An 18,311-nucleotide genomic window follows, 5' to 3' on the forward strand; every position below is an offset into this window, starting at 1 on the left:
TAGAATGTTTACTAGATGTGCTATAATAATGTATTTACATATATTAAACTTGCAACCAAGACACTGCATGTAGACCCTTCACAAAGTCATTGGTATATTATTCTAATGTACAGTACCACCAAAATAGTCATTATGCAAGGATAGATATGTTCAGAAGTTATGATATACCCATTAGTCAAAGCATCAAACCTCAGAAAAAAATGGAATTACCTGAAACAAGTAAAGTTAGGTGACAGAATTGTGTTTATATCTGTAAACAGAGTTTCAATACAACAGATTTCTGATCTGATTCAATGAATGACCAGCATAAAGCAGCAAATGGCTCAATACACAAACAGTTCCTTTTCATTCTATTATATTAAAATTAATTTGCACACTGTTCTCCCCAACATCCACTCATTTCCCAATTAACGCTCCATCCACTGTTCCTTATTAACTCCTCTTCCTTGCATATTAATGAAACATCAAGAACTTGAGGTATTCAGGTTGAAACGCAAGACAATGCTGTGTAAGCTGAGCAATTTGGGACATTAATGCTAACCACAATATATCAAACTAGGAAGAGAAAGATGGGGAAAAAGAGCTTGTGCCTGTGTTACATGAAACAACTAGGAATTCAGATTCTGATCGCTGTCCCATGATCTCTCAAAGAATACATGCTTAGACACTGCACTTAATAGAACATGGACTATGATGTATTTCACCATCTTATGTCCTCATGCTTCAGTCAGTCGGTCAATACTAATTCTTATTATCTATAGGATGAAATATAGCAATTCTCCAAGCTCCCTGCAACAGCATAGACCAGCCCTGAAAACTGTCATCAGCAAATAGAAAAACTCGCAACACCACCTTGTGTACTCAAGGACAACAGCGCTCCATGTAGAAGACCAAACAGAACCCTCTCAGATAAACTAAGGATAGGCAATAAATGCAGTCCTGCCAACATCATCCAAAAAGAAATTAAAAATACACTCAAACAAAATGCTAGATCAGTATAAACGGAATCATACTTCAATCGGTACCTTCGATAGTGAATTGGACTAAAATGAAGAAAACGTATCTTTATTTTAAAAATGCATCTTTTACTCCCAAAGCAAAACATAGGAAGTCTTTTCGGCACAACAGATCACACATTCTTTACAATTCCCATGTAATAAATGTCAGCTATTTGCAGCACTAATGAAAAAAACAATGCTTTGAGTAAGTATTTAGCAGTGATCTGGGAGAGAACATCCCATTTAATTCTGCCTAATAACAAATCTGTAATAGTAAATACAACAATACGAATACAAAAACAACATATGTTGACATTTTAGATGAAGGAACTAAATGTAATACCCGAAAATGTGCAGATGACAAAACTGGGTTGAAGAATGAGCTGTAAGGAGGAAGCAGAGATGTTGCAGTGTGATTTGGACAAGTGGGCAAATGCATGACAGATGCAGTATAAAGTGGATAAATGTGAGGTTATTCATATTGGTACAAAAAACAAGGAGGCAGATTATTATTTGAACGGTCATAAATTTAGAGGGGCGGAGGGGTAATAGTCAATGAGACCTGAGCATTCTAGTGAACCAGACAATAAAAATAAGTGTTCAGGTGCAGCAGACAGTAAAGAAGGCAAACTGTATGTTGGCCTTCATGGTGAGAGGATTCAATTACAGGAATAAGGACAACTTGCTGCAAGTCAATGATGTTACCATCACTGAATTCCCCACTATCAATATCCTAGGAGTTACCATTGATCAGAAACTCAACTGACTCACCACTTAAATGCAATGATTACAAGAGCAGGTCAGAGCTCTGAATACTGCAGCGAGTAACTCACCTCCTGACTCTTCAAACCCTGCCCACGATCTGCAAGGCACAAAGTGTGATGGTAATAGTGGAAGGATGCTAGTCGGACTGGAGGCCTGTGACTAGTGGAGTGCCTCAAGGGTCTGTGCTGAGGCCCATTGCAGTTTGTTATCTATATCAATGATTTGGATGAGAACATACAATGCATGATTGCCAAGTTTTTCAGATGACACTAAAATAGGTAGTATCATGAACAGTGAGGAAGGTTATCAGAAATTGCAGCCGGACCTTAATCAGCTGGGAAAATGAGCTAAGAAATGACAAATAGAATTTAATATAGATTATAAGTGTGAGGTCTTGCATTTTGGAAAGTCAAATCAAGGTAGAAGTTTCATGGTGAATGGCAAGGCCTTAAGGAGCATAGTGGAACAGAATGACCTTGGATTTCAGGTGCACAGTTCTCTGGAAGTGGAGACACAGGTAGGCAGGACAGTGAAGGCTGCTTTTGGCATACTGGCCTTCATCAATCAGGGCACTGAGTATAGAAATTGTAAGTACAGAAGTTATGTTTCAGTTGTACAGGACATTGGTGAGGCCGCACTTGCTGAGTATTGTGTTCAATTTTGGTCACCTTGCTATAGGAAGGATGTTATTAAACTGGAAGAGTACAGAAGAAATTTACAAGGATGTTGCCAGAACTCAAGGGTCTGAGTTATAGGGAGAGCTTGGACAAGCTAGGACTTTGTTCTTTAGAGCATGAAGACTCAGGAGCGATCGTATAGAAATGTATAATATCATGAGAGGCATGGATAGGGCGACTGCACGAAGTCTTTTCGCCAGGGTTGGGGAGTCAAGGACTAAAGGGCATAATTTTAAGGTTAGAGTGGAAAGAATAAAAGGGAACCTGTGGAGGCAACTTTTTTTTTAAAAACACAGAAGGTGGTACACTTATGGAAAGAACTGCCAGCAAAAGTGGTAGAGGAGGGTACATAAACAACATTGAAAAAGTATTTGGACAAATACATGGATAGGAAAGGTTTAGAAGGACATGGGCCAAGTGCAGAGAAATGAGGCTAGCCTGGATGGACATTTTGGTCAGCCTGAACTAGTTTGAGTCTTTGTGCTGTAGGACCCTATGTCCATGACTCTATAACACTCAAGAAGCTTGACACCATCCAGGGTAAAGCAGCCCACTTGACTGGCCAAACATCTACTTCCTCCTCAGTAGGAGTGTGGACTATACTCAAGTTGCAATGTAGAAATTCACCAAAGAACCTCAAATAGCCATGACCACTTCCATCTGGAAGGGCAGCAGCTATGTGGGAACACCACCACCTTCAACCTCCCCTCCAAGCCCGCACTATCCTGATTTGGAAATCTATTGCCATGCCTTCACTGTTGCAAAGTCAAAATCATAGAATTCCCTCCCCAATAGCTTTGTGGGCCAACTGACAGCAGGTGGACTGCAGCGGTTCAAGGTGGCAGCTTACCACCACCACCTCAAGGGTAACTAGGTTCAGGCAATAAATGCTGGCCAGCCAACGATGCCCACATCCCATAAAAGTGGATTTTAAAAAATTATACAGGACAGCGGTGAGGGCACACCTGGAATAGTGTGTACAGTTTTGGTCTCCTTATCTGAGGAAGGATATTTTAGCTTTGGAGAGAGTGCAGTGAAGGTTTACCAAATGGATTCCTCGGATGGTAGGATTACACATGAGAAGAGATTGGGTCAGCTAGGATGGAGTTTGGATGAACAAGATGACCTGACAGAACCTTGTAAAATTCTAACAGAATCAGACAAGTTAGACAAAAAAGGACAATCCTGAAAGAGGAGCACCCAGAAAGTGGAGTCATAGTTTAAGAAATAAACCTTTTGGAACTGAAATGAGAAATGTCTTCACCCAGAGTGTGGTAAGCCTGTGGAATTCACTACCACAGGAAATGGTTGATACCAAAACATTGTGCGCTTCCAAAAAGGAGGTAGCTATGGCTCTTGTGACTTAAGGGTTCAAGGGAAATGTTGAAGGGGGCTGGGGCGGAATAGTGGGATAAGAGTATGGAGCTCAATGATCAGCTATGGTCATAATTAATATTCAAAACAAGCTCAAAAGGGTTGAATGGTCTACTCCTGCTCCTATATTCTATGTTAAAAAATAACAAATTCCTACTTTTGACAATTTCAATTCTAATGTGGGGTTGTCGGATTGCCAACTGCGGTTAAGACAGCCAATTATTTTCAGAAAATAAGTGCTGCAGAAATGAACCAGCATACAGACAGACATGAGACACTAGGATCCCAGTTTTTTGTGATCACTTAAAAATTAAAATATTCTGTTTTAGTTAGAAGCTTTTTGGAAAAAGATGCTATACCAAGACACTTGGAAAAATTCAAGGTAATCAGGTAGAGTCAACAATTTATTATAACTTCTTAAAAAGAAACTATATGTGCTGTGGATAAAGGGGAACCAGTGGATCTAATGCAATGGGATAGTTAATAAGATGTTCAAATGGTTAATGTGGAAAATAAAAGCATATGGTATAGTGAGTAACATATTGGCCTGAACAGGAAACAGAAATCAGGCGTAAATGGATTATATTTTTGGTAGGCATGATGGAGTGGTGTGCCACAGCATTCAGTGTAAGGGGCTTCAAGTTTTCACTATTTATAGAAGTGATTTGAATGAAGGAATCAAATATATGGCTTCTAAATTTGCTGATAACACAAAAGGTGGGAAACAATTTCTAAAGAGGACATAAGGTGGCTGCAAAGGGATACAGACAAGTTAAAGAAATGGGCACCAAAAAAGAGAAAATGTTGGAAAATCTCTGCAAGTCTGGCAGCATTTGTAAGGAGAGCAAAGAGCTGACGTTTCGAGTCTACATGACCTTTGTCAAAGCTTGGTTTCAGATTCCAGCATCCGCAGTAATTTGGTTTTATAAAGAAATGGGCAAATGGGGGTATAAAAACGTGAAATTGTGTATTTTGATTAGGAGGTCACATAGCTCAGGGGTGCAGGGTGAACTGATTGCCCTCGCTAGTGCATGAATCACAAAAGGTTCATGTGCATGCACAGCAAGAAATTAGGCAAGTTAATAGCTTTTTTTTATGAAAAGGGAAATCATATATGAAAGTTAGGAGGTTATGCTTCAGTCAACAGGAAATTGGAGACATCATGTCATAGAATCATAGATCCACACAGCATGAAAACTGGTCCTTTGGTCCAACCAATGCCAAACATAATCTCAAATTAAACTAGTCCCACCTACCTGCTCCTGGACCATATCCCTCCAAACCATTCCTATGCACCATTTAAAATGTCTTTTAAATATTGTAATGGTGCCTGCATACACCACTTCCTCTGGAAGTTCATTCCACACTTAAACCACCTCTGTGTAAAAAAAAATTGCCTCATGTCTTTTTAAAATCTCTCCTTTCTCACCTTAAAAATGTGCCCCCTAATCTTGAAATCCCCCATCCTATGGAAAAGACACTTGCTATTAACTCTATTTTAATCCCTCATTATTTTATAAACTTCTATAAGGACCAGTAAAAAATGTCCCAGCCTATCCAGCCTTTCTTTGTAACTCAAACTTTTCATACCGGGAACAACCTGGTAAACCTCTTCTGAACCTTTTCCAGCTTGATAATATCCTCCCTATAACTATTGCAATCAATATATGCAATATTGGTGTCCTTAGCAAAGGAAGGAAAGTAAATGCATTGGAAGCAGTTTAGAGAAGATGTACTACCAGAACATTAGGATTAGATTGGTTGTTTTAAGAAAAGAGGTTTGACCAGATAGACTTGCATGCATTGGAGTTTAGAAGAATAAATGCAGCTTGATTGAAACATAGAACATCCTTAAAAATCTTGACAGGACTTTTGTGCAAAGGATGATGCCTCTTGTGGGAGAATCTAGAGTTAGGGGTCCCCCATTTTAGAGATGACACCAAATCTCTTTCGCACAAAAGCTCTGGAGGCTTTGGAACTCACTATTTCAACACAAGATGGTCAAAAAAAATCACAACACCAAGTTATGGTCCAATGGGTTTACTTGAAAACACTAGCTGTTGGACTATAATACAGTACCATGTGATTTTTGACTTTGTCCAACCTAGTCCAACACTGGCACCTTCATATCAAGAGATGGCAGCAGAGCATTTGAATTTTTTTTTAAAAATGGAAGGTTGATAGACTCTTAGTAAACAAGGGGATGAAAAGTTACCATGGGTAGATAGAATGTTGAGGTTAGATTACAATCAGATTAGCCATGAATGGTAGGAAGGGCTAGAAAGGCTAAGGGTGGATGGGAGACACCTAGGCATTTTGTGTCTCCTACTCTTGCTCCTAACTTGTATCTAAATTAATTTCCAAAAATGTGTTTCACCACAGAGGTTCTCAACTGTGAGTAGCCCATGAGAAGGCTGTAAATAGCTCACTGAAAACAGACCTGAACACTGCCACTTTCACTGCCCAAAAAGCAATTTAGCTCTCAATTCCTCCATCATCTCTGGTAAAAGGCAACTGTTCACCTTGACCTTCTTGATCTTGTTCAGCCACCATCTCCTCAACCTAGCCATAGTGAGTAGTGTTAAATTAACAACAGCACCACCGATTCTCTATATTCTTTCATGGAAGTACACACTGTGGTAGCAGGCTATCAATGTCAAACTTAAACTAGAGTCCTATAAGGAGCCAATAAGACAAATAAGATAGGCCTCAGCAAAGCACAAATGAAACCAATGGGCACTACTCTCAAGCTAGAGACATAACAATTGTGGTTCCCCCACCCACACTGGTAATTGGTATATGGTGTTTTGATTGACAGATGATTGGTCCAAGATTGCAGAAGGGGATGGGTGAAAACAAGCATTTAAAATGATATCATATTTATCAGCAAAGACAGAGGTAGACTGTATCCAATCAGATCAAACTCTCGAGTCCCGCCATATTCAATCATGAATTGTGCTAGACAATTAAACAACCAGAAGAAATACCCAACTCCTAAATGATGGAAGAGCCCACCACGTCAGAGCAAAAAAAAAGTTAAAGTATGTGCAAGTTTCTTCAGTCAGAATGCAAAGTGGATAATTGTATTTTGGGCACACCAAAGACCCCACAGATACCAGATTTCAGCCGATTCAATTCACATCAAGTGATAGCAACAAACAGCTGAAGACAATGGATCCTGCAAAGGCTATGGGCCCTGACAACATATAACAGTAGTACTGTAGAGTTCAGCTCCAGAACTTGCCTTACGATAGCCCTATCAAAGCTGTTTCAATACAATGTTTGCACCTACTATACAAAGTGGAAAAACGCCCAGGTGTCTTCCACCCACAAAAAGGATAAATTCAAACTGGCTCCTTCATCCTAGTCATTAACAAGGAGCAAATACAAATCATTGACCTATCCATTGAACTTCAGTTTGGGTTGTTGCGTGACAGATGCTCAGCTTTTGACCTTGGTCTATAAAAAGCAAAAGAATTGAACTCCAGAGTGAATGAGAGACTAAATGCCACTGACATGACTGAATTTTACCCATTTAAGGAGTTTTGACAAAAATGAAGTCAATGAGAATTACCCAGCACAAAAAGTAGTTACTGTGGTTGTTGAAGGCCAATAATTTCACTTCTAAAATATTACTACAGGGGTTCCTTAGCCTAGTGCCCTGTGCCCACTCATCTTTAGCTGTTTCATCAATTACCTTACCACCCTCAATGTCAGAAAATTTCCCACAATGCTCAATACTATTCAGGACTCCTCAGATTCTGACATAGTCAAGTCCATTGAGGTAAAGCCTGGACAACATTCAATGACACATAATATCTATACCACAAAAGTGCCAGTAAGTGCTCACCTCAAACAAAAGAGAACCAAACCATCTCCTTTGACATTCAATGGTAATGCCTTCACTGAATTCACAACACCCAACATTCTGGGTGTTGCCATTGAAGGGAAACTAAGCTTGACTCATCATACAAATATTATGGTTACATGAACGCATCACACTACTGGTGATTCACTTCCCAACTACCCAAAACATGTACAGCATTGATAAGAGACAGGCCATTCATTAGTGTGATGGCATGCTCACCATGGGTATGGATGGGTGCAGCTCCAATCACACAAGAAGCTCAACACAATGCAGGACAAAACTGGCCCCTTGATGAGCATATATCACATTCACTCCATGCAAATCGGGCAATGTGTAACACCTGTAAAATGTGCTGTAGCAATTCATCCAACAATTCAAACCTGTGACCTCTATCACCAAGAACATTGTGGGCAACAGACTTATGAACAATTCTGATGAAAGGTCAACAACATGAAAGTCTAACTTAAATTATCCCTCTCCCAAAAACTGCTTAAGTAATCCTAGCATTGGAATGAAGCAAGTGCCAGTTGAAACAGCCCAACTAGGGGCTCATTGCCACAGGCCAACTGGAAATCGATTACAATTTCCATTGGCAACTGGCTCTGTTGCAACAGGTTTGGATTCCTAGGTGTTACTAAGTGTCAGCACAAATAATGTGTTAACTAGAGCTATTATGGGCGGCACTCTGGCACAGTGGTTAGCACTGCTGCCTCACAGGTTCAATTCCCGCCTCAGGCAAGTGTCCGTGTGGAGTTCGCACATTCTCCCCGTGTCTGCCTGTGTTTCCTCTGGGTGCTTCGGTTTCCGAATCACAGTCCAAAAAAATGTGCAGGTCAGGTGAATTGGCCATGCTAAATTGCCCTTAGTGTCAGGTGAAGGGGTAAATGTAGGGGAATGGGTCTGGGTGGGTTGCGCTTCGGGGCGGGGCGGTGGGGACTTGTTGGGCCGAAGGGTCTGTTTCCACACTAAATCTAATTATGTAGTCAAAAAGTAAAGTACTTTGTTTATGGTCAATACCAGTTTTATAACATGCAAGTGAAATATCAGAAGTGTCCAGTGTTGAACACTCCTTATAGAAGGCCAAAACCTGACGATCCTATTTATTCTTTTTCCAGCTGCCAGAATTATAAACACTAAAAAGAGGAATGCTTGTGGTCAGATTAGCCTGTATATGCAGTAGATTGTCAAACCTTTGATTAAGGCAGGCAATAGATACTGTTAGACTTAAGATCATTCTGATCTAAATAGAAACTCAGTTAAGTTACTGAGACATGGCTCCAGGATGACCTAGATTCAGCTCTGAGTATTGAGCAGTATGTGACATTTAGGAAGAACAGAAAGCCAGGAAGAGGATTGGCTCTGATAATTGAAGATGTTACTAGCATAACAAAGAGGGATGATCTAAACTTAGGAAACCACAATACAGAAGCAGTTCATAGAGTCATAGAGATGTACAGCATGGAAACAGACACTTCGGTCCAACCCGTCCATGCTGATCAGATATCCCAACCCAATCCAGTCTCACCTGCCAGCACCTGGCCCATATCCCTCCATATCCTCGAGTAAAAAATGAGGTCTGCAGATGCTGGAGATCACAGCTGCAAATGTGTTGCTGGTCAAAGCACAGCAGGTTAGGCAGCATCTCAGGAATAGAGAATTCGACGTTTCGAGCATAAGCCCTTCATCAGGAATAAGAGAGAGAGAGCCAAGCAGGCTGAGATAAAAGGTAGGGAGGAGGGACTAGGGGGAGGGGCGATGGAGGTGGGATAGGTGGAAGGAGGTCAAGGTGAGGGTGATAGGCCGGAGTGGGGTGGGGGCGGAGAGGTCAGGAAGAGGATTGCAGGTTAGGAGGGCGGTGCTGAGTTGAGGGAACCGACTGAGACAAGGTGGGGGGAGGGGAAATGAGGAAGCTGGAGAAATCCAAATGCCTTTTAAATGTTGCAATTGTAACAGCCTCCACCATTTCCTCTGGCAGCTTATTCCATACACGTACCGCCCTTTGAGTGAAAAAGTTGTCCCTTAGGTCCCTTTTATATCTTTCCCCTCTCACCCTAAACTTATGCCCTCTAGTTCTGGACTCTCCGACCCCAGGGAAAAGACTTTGCTTATTTATCCTATCCATGCCGCTCATGATTGTATAAACCTCTATAAGATCACTTCTCAGCTTCCGACACTCCAGGAAAAAGAAATTGAGCTTCAATTAAGCACATGAAGTAGAGATGAGGAATAATGAAGGCAAGAGGTCACTTGTAGAAGTTGTGTACAGGTCCCCTAGCAGCAACCACATTATAGGACAGGGTATCAAAGAAGAAATAATGAAAAGCTTGTCAAAATGGTACAGTGATTATCATGGGGCATTTTAACCTACATACAGATGAAAAGAATCAGGTAGGAATAAGGAGATTAGATTAAGAAGTCATTGAATAGTTTTCAGGACAATTTCTAAGATCAGCATATGACATGACACCAACCAGACAGCACGCTATATTAGACTTGGTTTCAACCAATGAGATAGGATTAAATACTGATCTCATAGTGAATGTATCCCTTGGTAGCAGGAACCTTAACATGATTGGATTTTACGTACAGTTTAAAGAGAGAGATCTGTGGGCCTCACACTATTATTTTGAAGTTAAAGAAGGACAATTGAGGGCATGAAAGCAGCACTAGCAAAACTGAACTGTCCATTTAGGTTAAGGTATAGGTCAACAGACTTACATCAACAAATATTTGAGGGGATATTCCAGAAAATACAGCACATATATATTCCAACAAAGAAGAAAACACTTAAAGAATGGACCTGCCTTGCATGGTTAATTTTAAAAAGTCAAAGTCAAATTCAAAGGAAATACATATAGCTATGTGAAGTTATGTGACAAATCAGAAGATTGGACAAAACTTTTAAAAAAAACAGAATTACTCAAAGATTAATGGAGAGAGAAAAATTAAAATGAGAGTTAACCAAAAATATAAAGACAAATAAGAAAAGTTTCTTTAGATATTTAAAAAAGAAAACAAGTTTACAAGTATTGTAAATGTCAGTCCTGTAGGAAACCAATCTGAAGAATTTGTAATGGAGGTTAAAGAGCTGGCAGATGAATTGAACAGTTATTTTGCATCAGTCTTCACTAGACAGAATACAAGTAAGATCCTGCAAATAGCTATAAATCAGGAATTGAAAAAGGGGAAAGAACTCAAGAGAATTAGAATTGTCAAGCAAGTAATACTGAGTAAACTGTTGGAACTGATGAATTTAATCGTAGGGCCTGAAAAGTGGCTAGTGAAAGGGTTAATTTAAGTTACCATAACTTATTAGATTCAGAAAGTTTGGAAAGTAGCTAATGTGACTGTTTTATTGAAAAAGGAAGACAAAAGGCAAAAATAAACTACAGGCCAGTTAGCTTAACATCTGTCATAGGGGAAGATGTTACAAGTCATTCTTAAAGATATAACAGGACACCTGTTGCAAATATAGGAATAAAATAATTGTTCAGCATCTCTGCCATTTCCCCATGGTCATTGACAATATCCACATTCTCAGCTTTCAGTAAGCCAATATATTCTTAAGCAGCCACTTTCCCATTATATAACTATAAAATCTCTTGTTATTTTTATATCCCTTGAAAGTTTCCTTACATAATACATTTGAGCTGTTTTGTGTCCTTTGTCAATCTTGATATTTGTCCCATCCTGTGGGATCTGTACAGTTCTTTGTAAGCCTTTTTTTAATAAGCCCTTTCTTGTAATTTCATGCTGTCCCTTACCTCTTTAGATGTTCATCGCTGTTTTGTTTTGTGAGGTAGAGCTTTTCCTTCCAAATGGGTACAAACTGCTTCTGGATAGCATTAAATGTTTCTCTGAATACCTTCCTCTGTTCCTCAATTGATTTACCTATTAGCAGAGCTTCCTAGTTTACTATGGACAATCTTTGCCTCATACCATTCAAGCCTGCCTTACTTCAGTCCAAACCTATAGTATCCAATCTTTGCCTGTATCTTATAAATACTACATGAAACATGATCAGGTTATGATCACTATGTGACAAATGCTCACATATAACTCGGTCACTAATGAAACCAGGCTCACTGCTCATTATGAGATCCAAAGTTGCTGGTTCCCTTGTCACATTCAAGACACTCTGCTGTAGGAAACTATCCCAGACAGAGTCTAGAAATTCACATTTCTGGCAGGTATCCGGCTCTTCCTTCTATGTTAAGATTAAAATCCTGGATTAATACTATTCGGCCTTTGGTACATAGTTGCCAAACTGAAAACTCGCAAAGTGCTTGGGGTATACTGTGGGTATTACCCAAAATATAAAAATTGCGAGCTACAAAATTATGAGTTCCAGTCGCATCACAGAGATTTGGCCTAGGCCAGCAATTCAATATAGTTCTGAATGGGAACAGTAATGCTCGAATTGCCACCTCTTAAGGGAGACATTAAGCTCCCTCAAATAAAACTATCAGACACCATGATGCGCAGGACAGCAAATGTCTTCTAGTGTTCTGCCCAAATGTTATCCCTAACTAGCATTATTAAAGCAAATCATTTGGTCATTAACCTTATTGCTGCTTGTGACAGCTCATTGATTGCAAACTAGGTGTTAAATTCCCTACATTACAACAGTGACTACATAGGTGAAAACAATGACTGCAGATGCTGGAAACCAGATTCTGGATTAGTGATGCTGGAGGAGCACAGCAGTTCAGGCAGCATCCGAGGAGCAGTAATATCGACATTTTGGGCAAAAGCCCTTCATCAGGAATAAAGGCAGAGAGCCTGAAGCGTGGAGAGATAAGCTAGAGGAGGGTGGGGGTGGGGAGAAAGTAGCATAAGAGTACAATAGGTGAGTGGGGGAGGGGATGAAGGTGATAGGTCGGGGGCGGGGCGGGGCGGGGCGGGGCGGGGCGGGGCGGGGCGAAGGGAAGGGTGGAGTGGATAGGTGGAAAAGTAGCTAGGCAGGTAGGACAGGTCATGGGGACAGTGCTGAGCTGGAAGTTTGGAACTAGGGTGAGGTGGGGGAAGGGGAAATGAGGAAGCTGTTGAAGTCCACATTGATGCCCTGGGTTGAAGTGTTCTAAGGCAGAAGATGAGGCGTTCTTCCTTCAGGCTTCTGGTGGTGAGGGAGCAGTGGTGAAGGAGGCCCAGGACTTCCACGTCCTCGGCAGAGTGGGAGGGGGAGTTGAAATGTTGGGCCACAGGGCGGTATGGTTGATTGGTGCCGGTGTCCCGGAGATGTTCCCTAAAGCGCTCTGCTAGGAGGCGTCCAGTCTCCCCAATGCAGAGGAGACCGCATCGGGAGCAACGGATACAATAAATGATATTGGTGGATGTGCAGATAAAACTTTGATGGAAGTGGAAGTCTCCTTTAGGGCCTTGGATAGAGGTTGTCACGGAGGGAACGGTCTTTGCGGAAGGTGGAAAGGGGTGGGGAGGGAAATATATCCCTGGTGCTGGGGTCTTTTTGGAGGTGGTGAAAATGTCGGCGGTTGATTTGGTTTATGCGAAGGTTGGTAGGGTGGAAGGTGAGCACCAGGAGCGTTCTGTCCTTGTTACGGTTGGAGGGGTTGGGTCTGAGGGCGGAGGTGCGGGATGTGGACGAGATGCGTCGGAGGGCATCTTTAACCATGTCAAGATTACTATAACGGAGACTCGGAATGTTTGGAAACCATAATAAAAGCTCTATACAAATATCATACATTTTCCTTCTTTGCACTTGAGGCAAGATAGTGCAATATTTTCCTTGTTATTGTAATAACTTTTAATAGCAGAGTTTGATTTGTGTCATTGCAGCTTGCATTGGAACGGAATTTCTGAATTGGACTGACTATTTCTTAAGACTGATAGATTCCTTATGCAATCAGACTGAAGAGATTTTTGAACCAAGTTTTGAACAGTTGCTATTAGCATCACCAACATTAATACATTACACGTTATATTGGAGATGCCTTCAGGACCACTTTGTAAGGCAGCCTTTGTGAATCATTTAGCATCACCTTTCTCAGTATGCTTACTCCTTGACCTACCATTGGAGAGGTTTATTTTGTTTTTTTCTTTACAGGGAAAATATTCATCTGGATTGAACAGCTTCTGAAATGGCAAGTTGGCTTATAGTTGGCAAATGCTCAAGACATTGTTAAAGTGCAGTTCATAGGTTGCATATTATTTTTAAGAAAGAAATTTCTTCTCAAAGAGTATCTTCTAACATTTACAAAGTTTTTAATAGCAAACTCACAGCTAATGTTGTAGATTTAATGATTGCAGCATTTTGTGGCATGTATTGACACAATCTCCACTAAAATTTAGGGATTTCAAACTTTCTTGCAAAACCCACTTCCATATTTCAAATTAAGACTGACAATCAGTCTGGCTTGGTGATAACACAGATGTGAAAATGCTATGAGTTCAAGGTCACCTCTAAGCTGACACTTCAATACAGTATTAAATGAAAGATTATTGTCGGTTACATGTTTTTTGGATGATCATTAAACTCAGGACCCATCTGGCAGCTGACGTGAACTACAAGATTCCCATGGCGCTATTTGAAGTGGGAGAGAGTTCATCTCCTGGCCAACTCTCATCTCTCAACACACACCACTAGAAAAATATTTATTGGTCATTTGCCTCACTACTATCAATAGAGTTACATGCAAGTTGGCTGAAGAGTTTGTCTAAACAACTACAGTGACAGCATTTCAAAAGTATTTAATTCACTATTGAGTGTTCTATAACATCCAAAGGACAAGTATATAAATGCAAGTTCTTTCTTTCAGCAATTACAGGCACACATTACCACAGGAGCACAACCCCATGAAACAGGTCGAGCTAGTTCTTGTTGCTTATCATTCTAAGTCTACTCAGCCAAAATGTGACCATAATCAGCTTTCAATAACATAACCTTGCTACTGCACAGAACTGAGAAGAACTGCATCTTTCTGCCAGTTATTCTAATACACAATAATGGAGGACACTAAAATTTAATCAAACAATAACCTTCCTAAAACAATGTGAAGTCTTCAACTGCTAGCCCAACATCACGGAACATCTTGCATCACACAGAATATCTTCAAATGGTTTTATAAAAATGGCTTTAAAGTTTTTTTTAAAAGATACCCTTATTTCCATAAGTAGATTTAACAATGTATTAAAAGTGAGAAAATTTGCTGCAATAATCCAATCTTGGAATTCAAAATATGAATACTAATGGGAAATTTTGAATCTCAGAATCAGCTTTAAGTATGAGGGGCGGCACTGTGGCTCAGTGGTTAACACTGCTGCCTCACAGCGTCATGGGCCCCGCGCCGGGCAACTGTTTGTGTGCAGTTTGCACATTCTCCCCATGTCTGCGTGGGTTTCCGGCAGGTGCTCCAGTTTCCTCCCACAAACCAAAGATGTTCAGGCTCGGTGAATTGGCCGTGCTAAACTGCCTGTAGTGTTAGGTGCAGGGATAAATATAGGGGAATGGGTCTGGGTGGGTTGCTCTTTGAAGGGTCGGTGTGGACTTGTTGGGCCGAAGGGCCTGTTTCCACACTGTAGGAAATCTAATCTAATGCATTGACATGTTGAAAAGGAATTGCTTCAACCAATTATATTCAAAACTCAATGGAAAACTGCAACAAATCATGGCTCTTAAACTTGATTACCAGACAATTTAGACAGCCAAGGAAAATAGACTCTTGATAACAGAGTCACGTAATTTGCAATAAATCACTTAAAATAATCTCTTAGTCATGTTTTATTTCTGGCAAACAGGTAATCACTGCCTAGGAAACTATTAGTAATGGTTTAAAGTAATTAGGCAACTCAGTTAATATTTTTGAAAACCAACTGCATCTTTGATATACTACATAATTGACTACATTAGTTCATTCATTCAACCAATCACTCACCCTGGTCCATTGCTGTCGGCTCTCCTTGACGATCTATCCTGTTGCTCAGTTTTTGCATGTCTGTCAGTTGTCTCACTGCTGGTTTGATCCACAATCTCTCCTTCATCTAAAGCATGGTGCAACCGATAATTCACTGTTTTAAGGACAATAAACACTGCTGCTATAACAGCACTGTAGCTCCCTACAATTATCATGCTTGATGGAAGAGCCTGCAAGAGAGCATAAGAATGCAAAAATGTCAAGGAACTTCAAGCAATGTTTTATAAGACAGAAATATAAAAATCAAATCAACTTTACTCCAAATATTTTCCTACTTCAATTTTATTTCTGTTCTGCACAATCTCACTTAAATAACTGAGGGAAGCTTTAGACATCAACATAATTTACAATGAAACTATTAATAAACAAGTGATTACATATTTCTCCTTCCTACCAGCAAAGAATCCAAGCAAATATCTTCATGCCTTTTCAGAGATTAGGAAAAGTGAATGGGCAACTTACAAATCCAAAATAGCTAATGGCTGACCACATCTATTTACTATTAATAGAAAATATAATTTTTGGATAAAAGAAATTTTTAAAGTTCATACATTCACACCACTTTACCTGGCCACCAGATCGCTCATAATACTTTGTAGCCAATTAAATAATTAGAAGGGACGTCATTCTCGCAAGATAGGCAGTTAACTTGTACATAACAAACTTACACAAACAGCTATATAATGATGTTCAATAACTCGGAATCTCAGAATGCCCACAAAACCTACCCTTGGGATTGGTATTTTAATATTCTTTGGCACAGAATCTTCAGGCAAAATTAGAAAGGGGCAGTGGTGCAAAAGAGGAGGCTGTGATGCAATACTGATCCATGAGACAACTACTGTAATAAGGAGGAATAATATAGCAAAGGCTCCTCAAGTGAGGCCACATTGGTAGAATGTTAAACAAAATGGGGACATTTAAATTTCTGAGGATGTATAATAGCACCCCTCACTGTAGAGATAAAAAGACATTCCTTACTGCACCAGTGGAAGGATAGATATATGGCAAATCTCAAAAGTATAAATGTAATAAGGTAAAGTTTTGTTACTGAAGCAAATCTGACATTATTTTACTGAACTGAATCCATTCCTAAAGATGTTTAGGCCAAATGAGCAATAAGGCCCGCTTGTAAAAATTCAGTAGCAAAAACAAAATCTCATGTTCTATTTAACCTAATCAACTAATAAAGCCAATTATTGCACCAAAACAAAGTAAGGGATTTCATCAGCTCGAACATTAACTTGGAAAGAAAAAGTGTGGAAGACTTAGAGGGTTAGGAATTGGATTTGATTTATTATTGTCACATGTATCTAAGTACACTGAAAAGTTTAATTTTGCATACAGTACAGGTAGATCAACCACACCGAGTGCTTTAGGGTAACAGAATAGAGTGAAGTGTTACAGCTGTAGAGAAGGTGCACAAAGAGCAAGATCAAAAGTAAATTTAAAATTTGAAAGGTCCATTCTGAAGTCCAATTATAGCTGTTCTTGAATCTGTTGGTACACATGTATAAGATTTTGTATTTTCTGACAAAAAAGAGAGAAGTTGGAATAGATTATATCCAAGGTGGGAGGGGTCTGTGATTATGTTGACTGCCTTCCTGAGGCAGCAAGAAGTGCAGGTGGAGTCAAATGGATGGAAGGCCATCTTGCTAGATAGACTGGGCAGTGTTCACAACTCACTATAGTTTCTTACAGTCCTAGGTAGAGCAGTTGCCATACCAAGTCGTGATGCATCCGGATAGAATGCTTTCTACAGTGTCTCTTTATAAATTAGTGTTTTTATGGACATACTGAATTTCCTTAGCCTCCTGAATAAGTAGAGGTGTCACTGTGTATTCTTGATCGTAGCATCAACACGAGACATATCATTGGTGATCATCACTCCTAGAACCTGACGCTTTCAACCATCTCCACCTCAAGACCATTGATGCAGACAGGGACAGTGCCCTCCACCTTGCTTCCTGAAGTCAAAATACAATCCGATGGCAGATAGGCACTCCATTATCAACGTCCCCAATATTGTGGCCCAGAATATAGTCAGTCAATCAGCTGCATTAGGCAGGTCACATTATTTGCATGCCTGACACACTACTTCTAAAACAAGCTCTCTTCCCCTCGCCTCATTGCAAAGGATTACCAGGATAGCAGAGGAAACACTTCAAGTACATCTTTAAAATCTCCCTGAAAAATTGACTATCCCCACTGACTCTCAGGAATCTCTATCCAAGACACCCAAAAAGAAGCCATCTCTATGACATTTCTAACCATTTGGACAGTCTCCAACAGGTCCAGATAGAGGTCAAGTGGAGAGGGTGTACAAAGCCACCGCAGGACACATAACACCAAACTGGTAAGGCAGTTCCTCACAATTGAGGTTAAGAATAAGAATAAGAATAATGATCAGATAATCTGTTTTTGTGTTGCTGATAGAGGAATGAGTATTAACTAGGACAGCAGCTGTATATCCCCAGCTCTTCTTCTAAATAGTGACTTAAGACCTTTGACATGTTCATCCAAAAATCTGAGCAGCAAATAAATCAACCACAAAAAGAAAGAATGCTGAAAACAGAATATTCTAATAACTATCTTGTGGCCACCCTAAAGATGCTGACTTCAACAATGTGTAAACCAATTGCTGACATTTCCTGTTGTATCATATGGTATTTTGTTTTCATTACTTGAGAGACAAAGA

At 40.1% G+C, this 18,311-nt stretch overlaps 1 protein-coding gene across 4 annotated transcripts in view; it reads right to left on the bottom strand.

The window, feature by feature from the left end:
* Positions 1-18,311, bottom strand: part of pcnx1 (pecanex 1) — a 283,871-nt gene that overhangs the window by 212,243 nt on the left and 53,317 nt on the right. For 2 of the 4 annotated variants that reach the window (XM_060828820.1, XM_060828819.1), the window contains exon 2: positions 15,575-15,783. The exons of 1 other annotated variant lie outside the window; for it this stretch is intronic. In XM_060828820.1, the coding sequence (XP_060684803.1) occupies positions 15,575-15,783 (209 nt within the window). Of the gene's footprint in view, positions 1-15,574; positions 15,784-18,311 lie in introns of those variants that run through there. One more of the 4 variants, XM_060828821.1, reaches the window with a different exon arrangement.

This window comes from Hemiscyllium ocellatum, chromosome 8 (genome assembly GCF_020745735.1).
Source record: "Hemiscyllium ocellatum isolate sHemOce1 chromosome 8, sHemOce1.pat.X.cur, whole genome shotgun sequence".
In the NCBI taxonomy this organism is placed as follows: Eukaryota; Metazoa; Chordata; class Chondrichthyes; order Orectolobiformes; family Hemiscylliidae; genus Hemiscyllium; species Hemiscyllium ocellatum.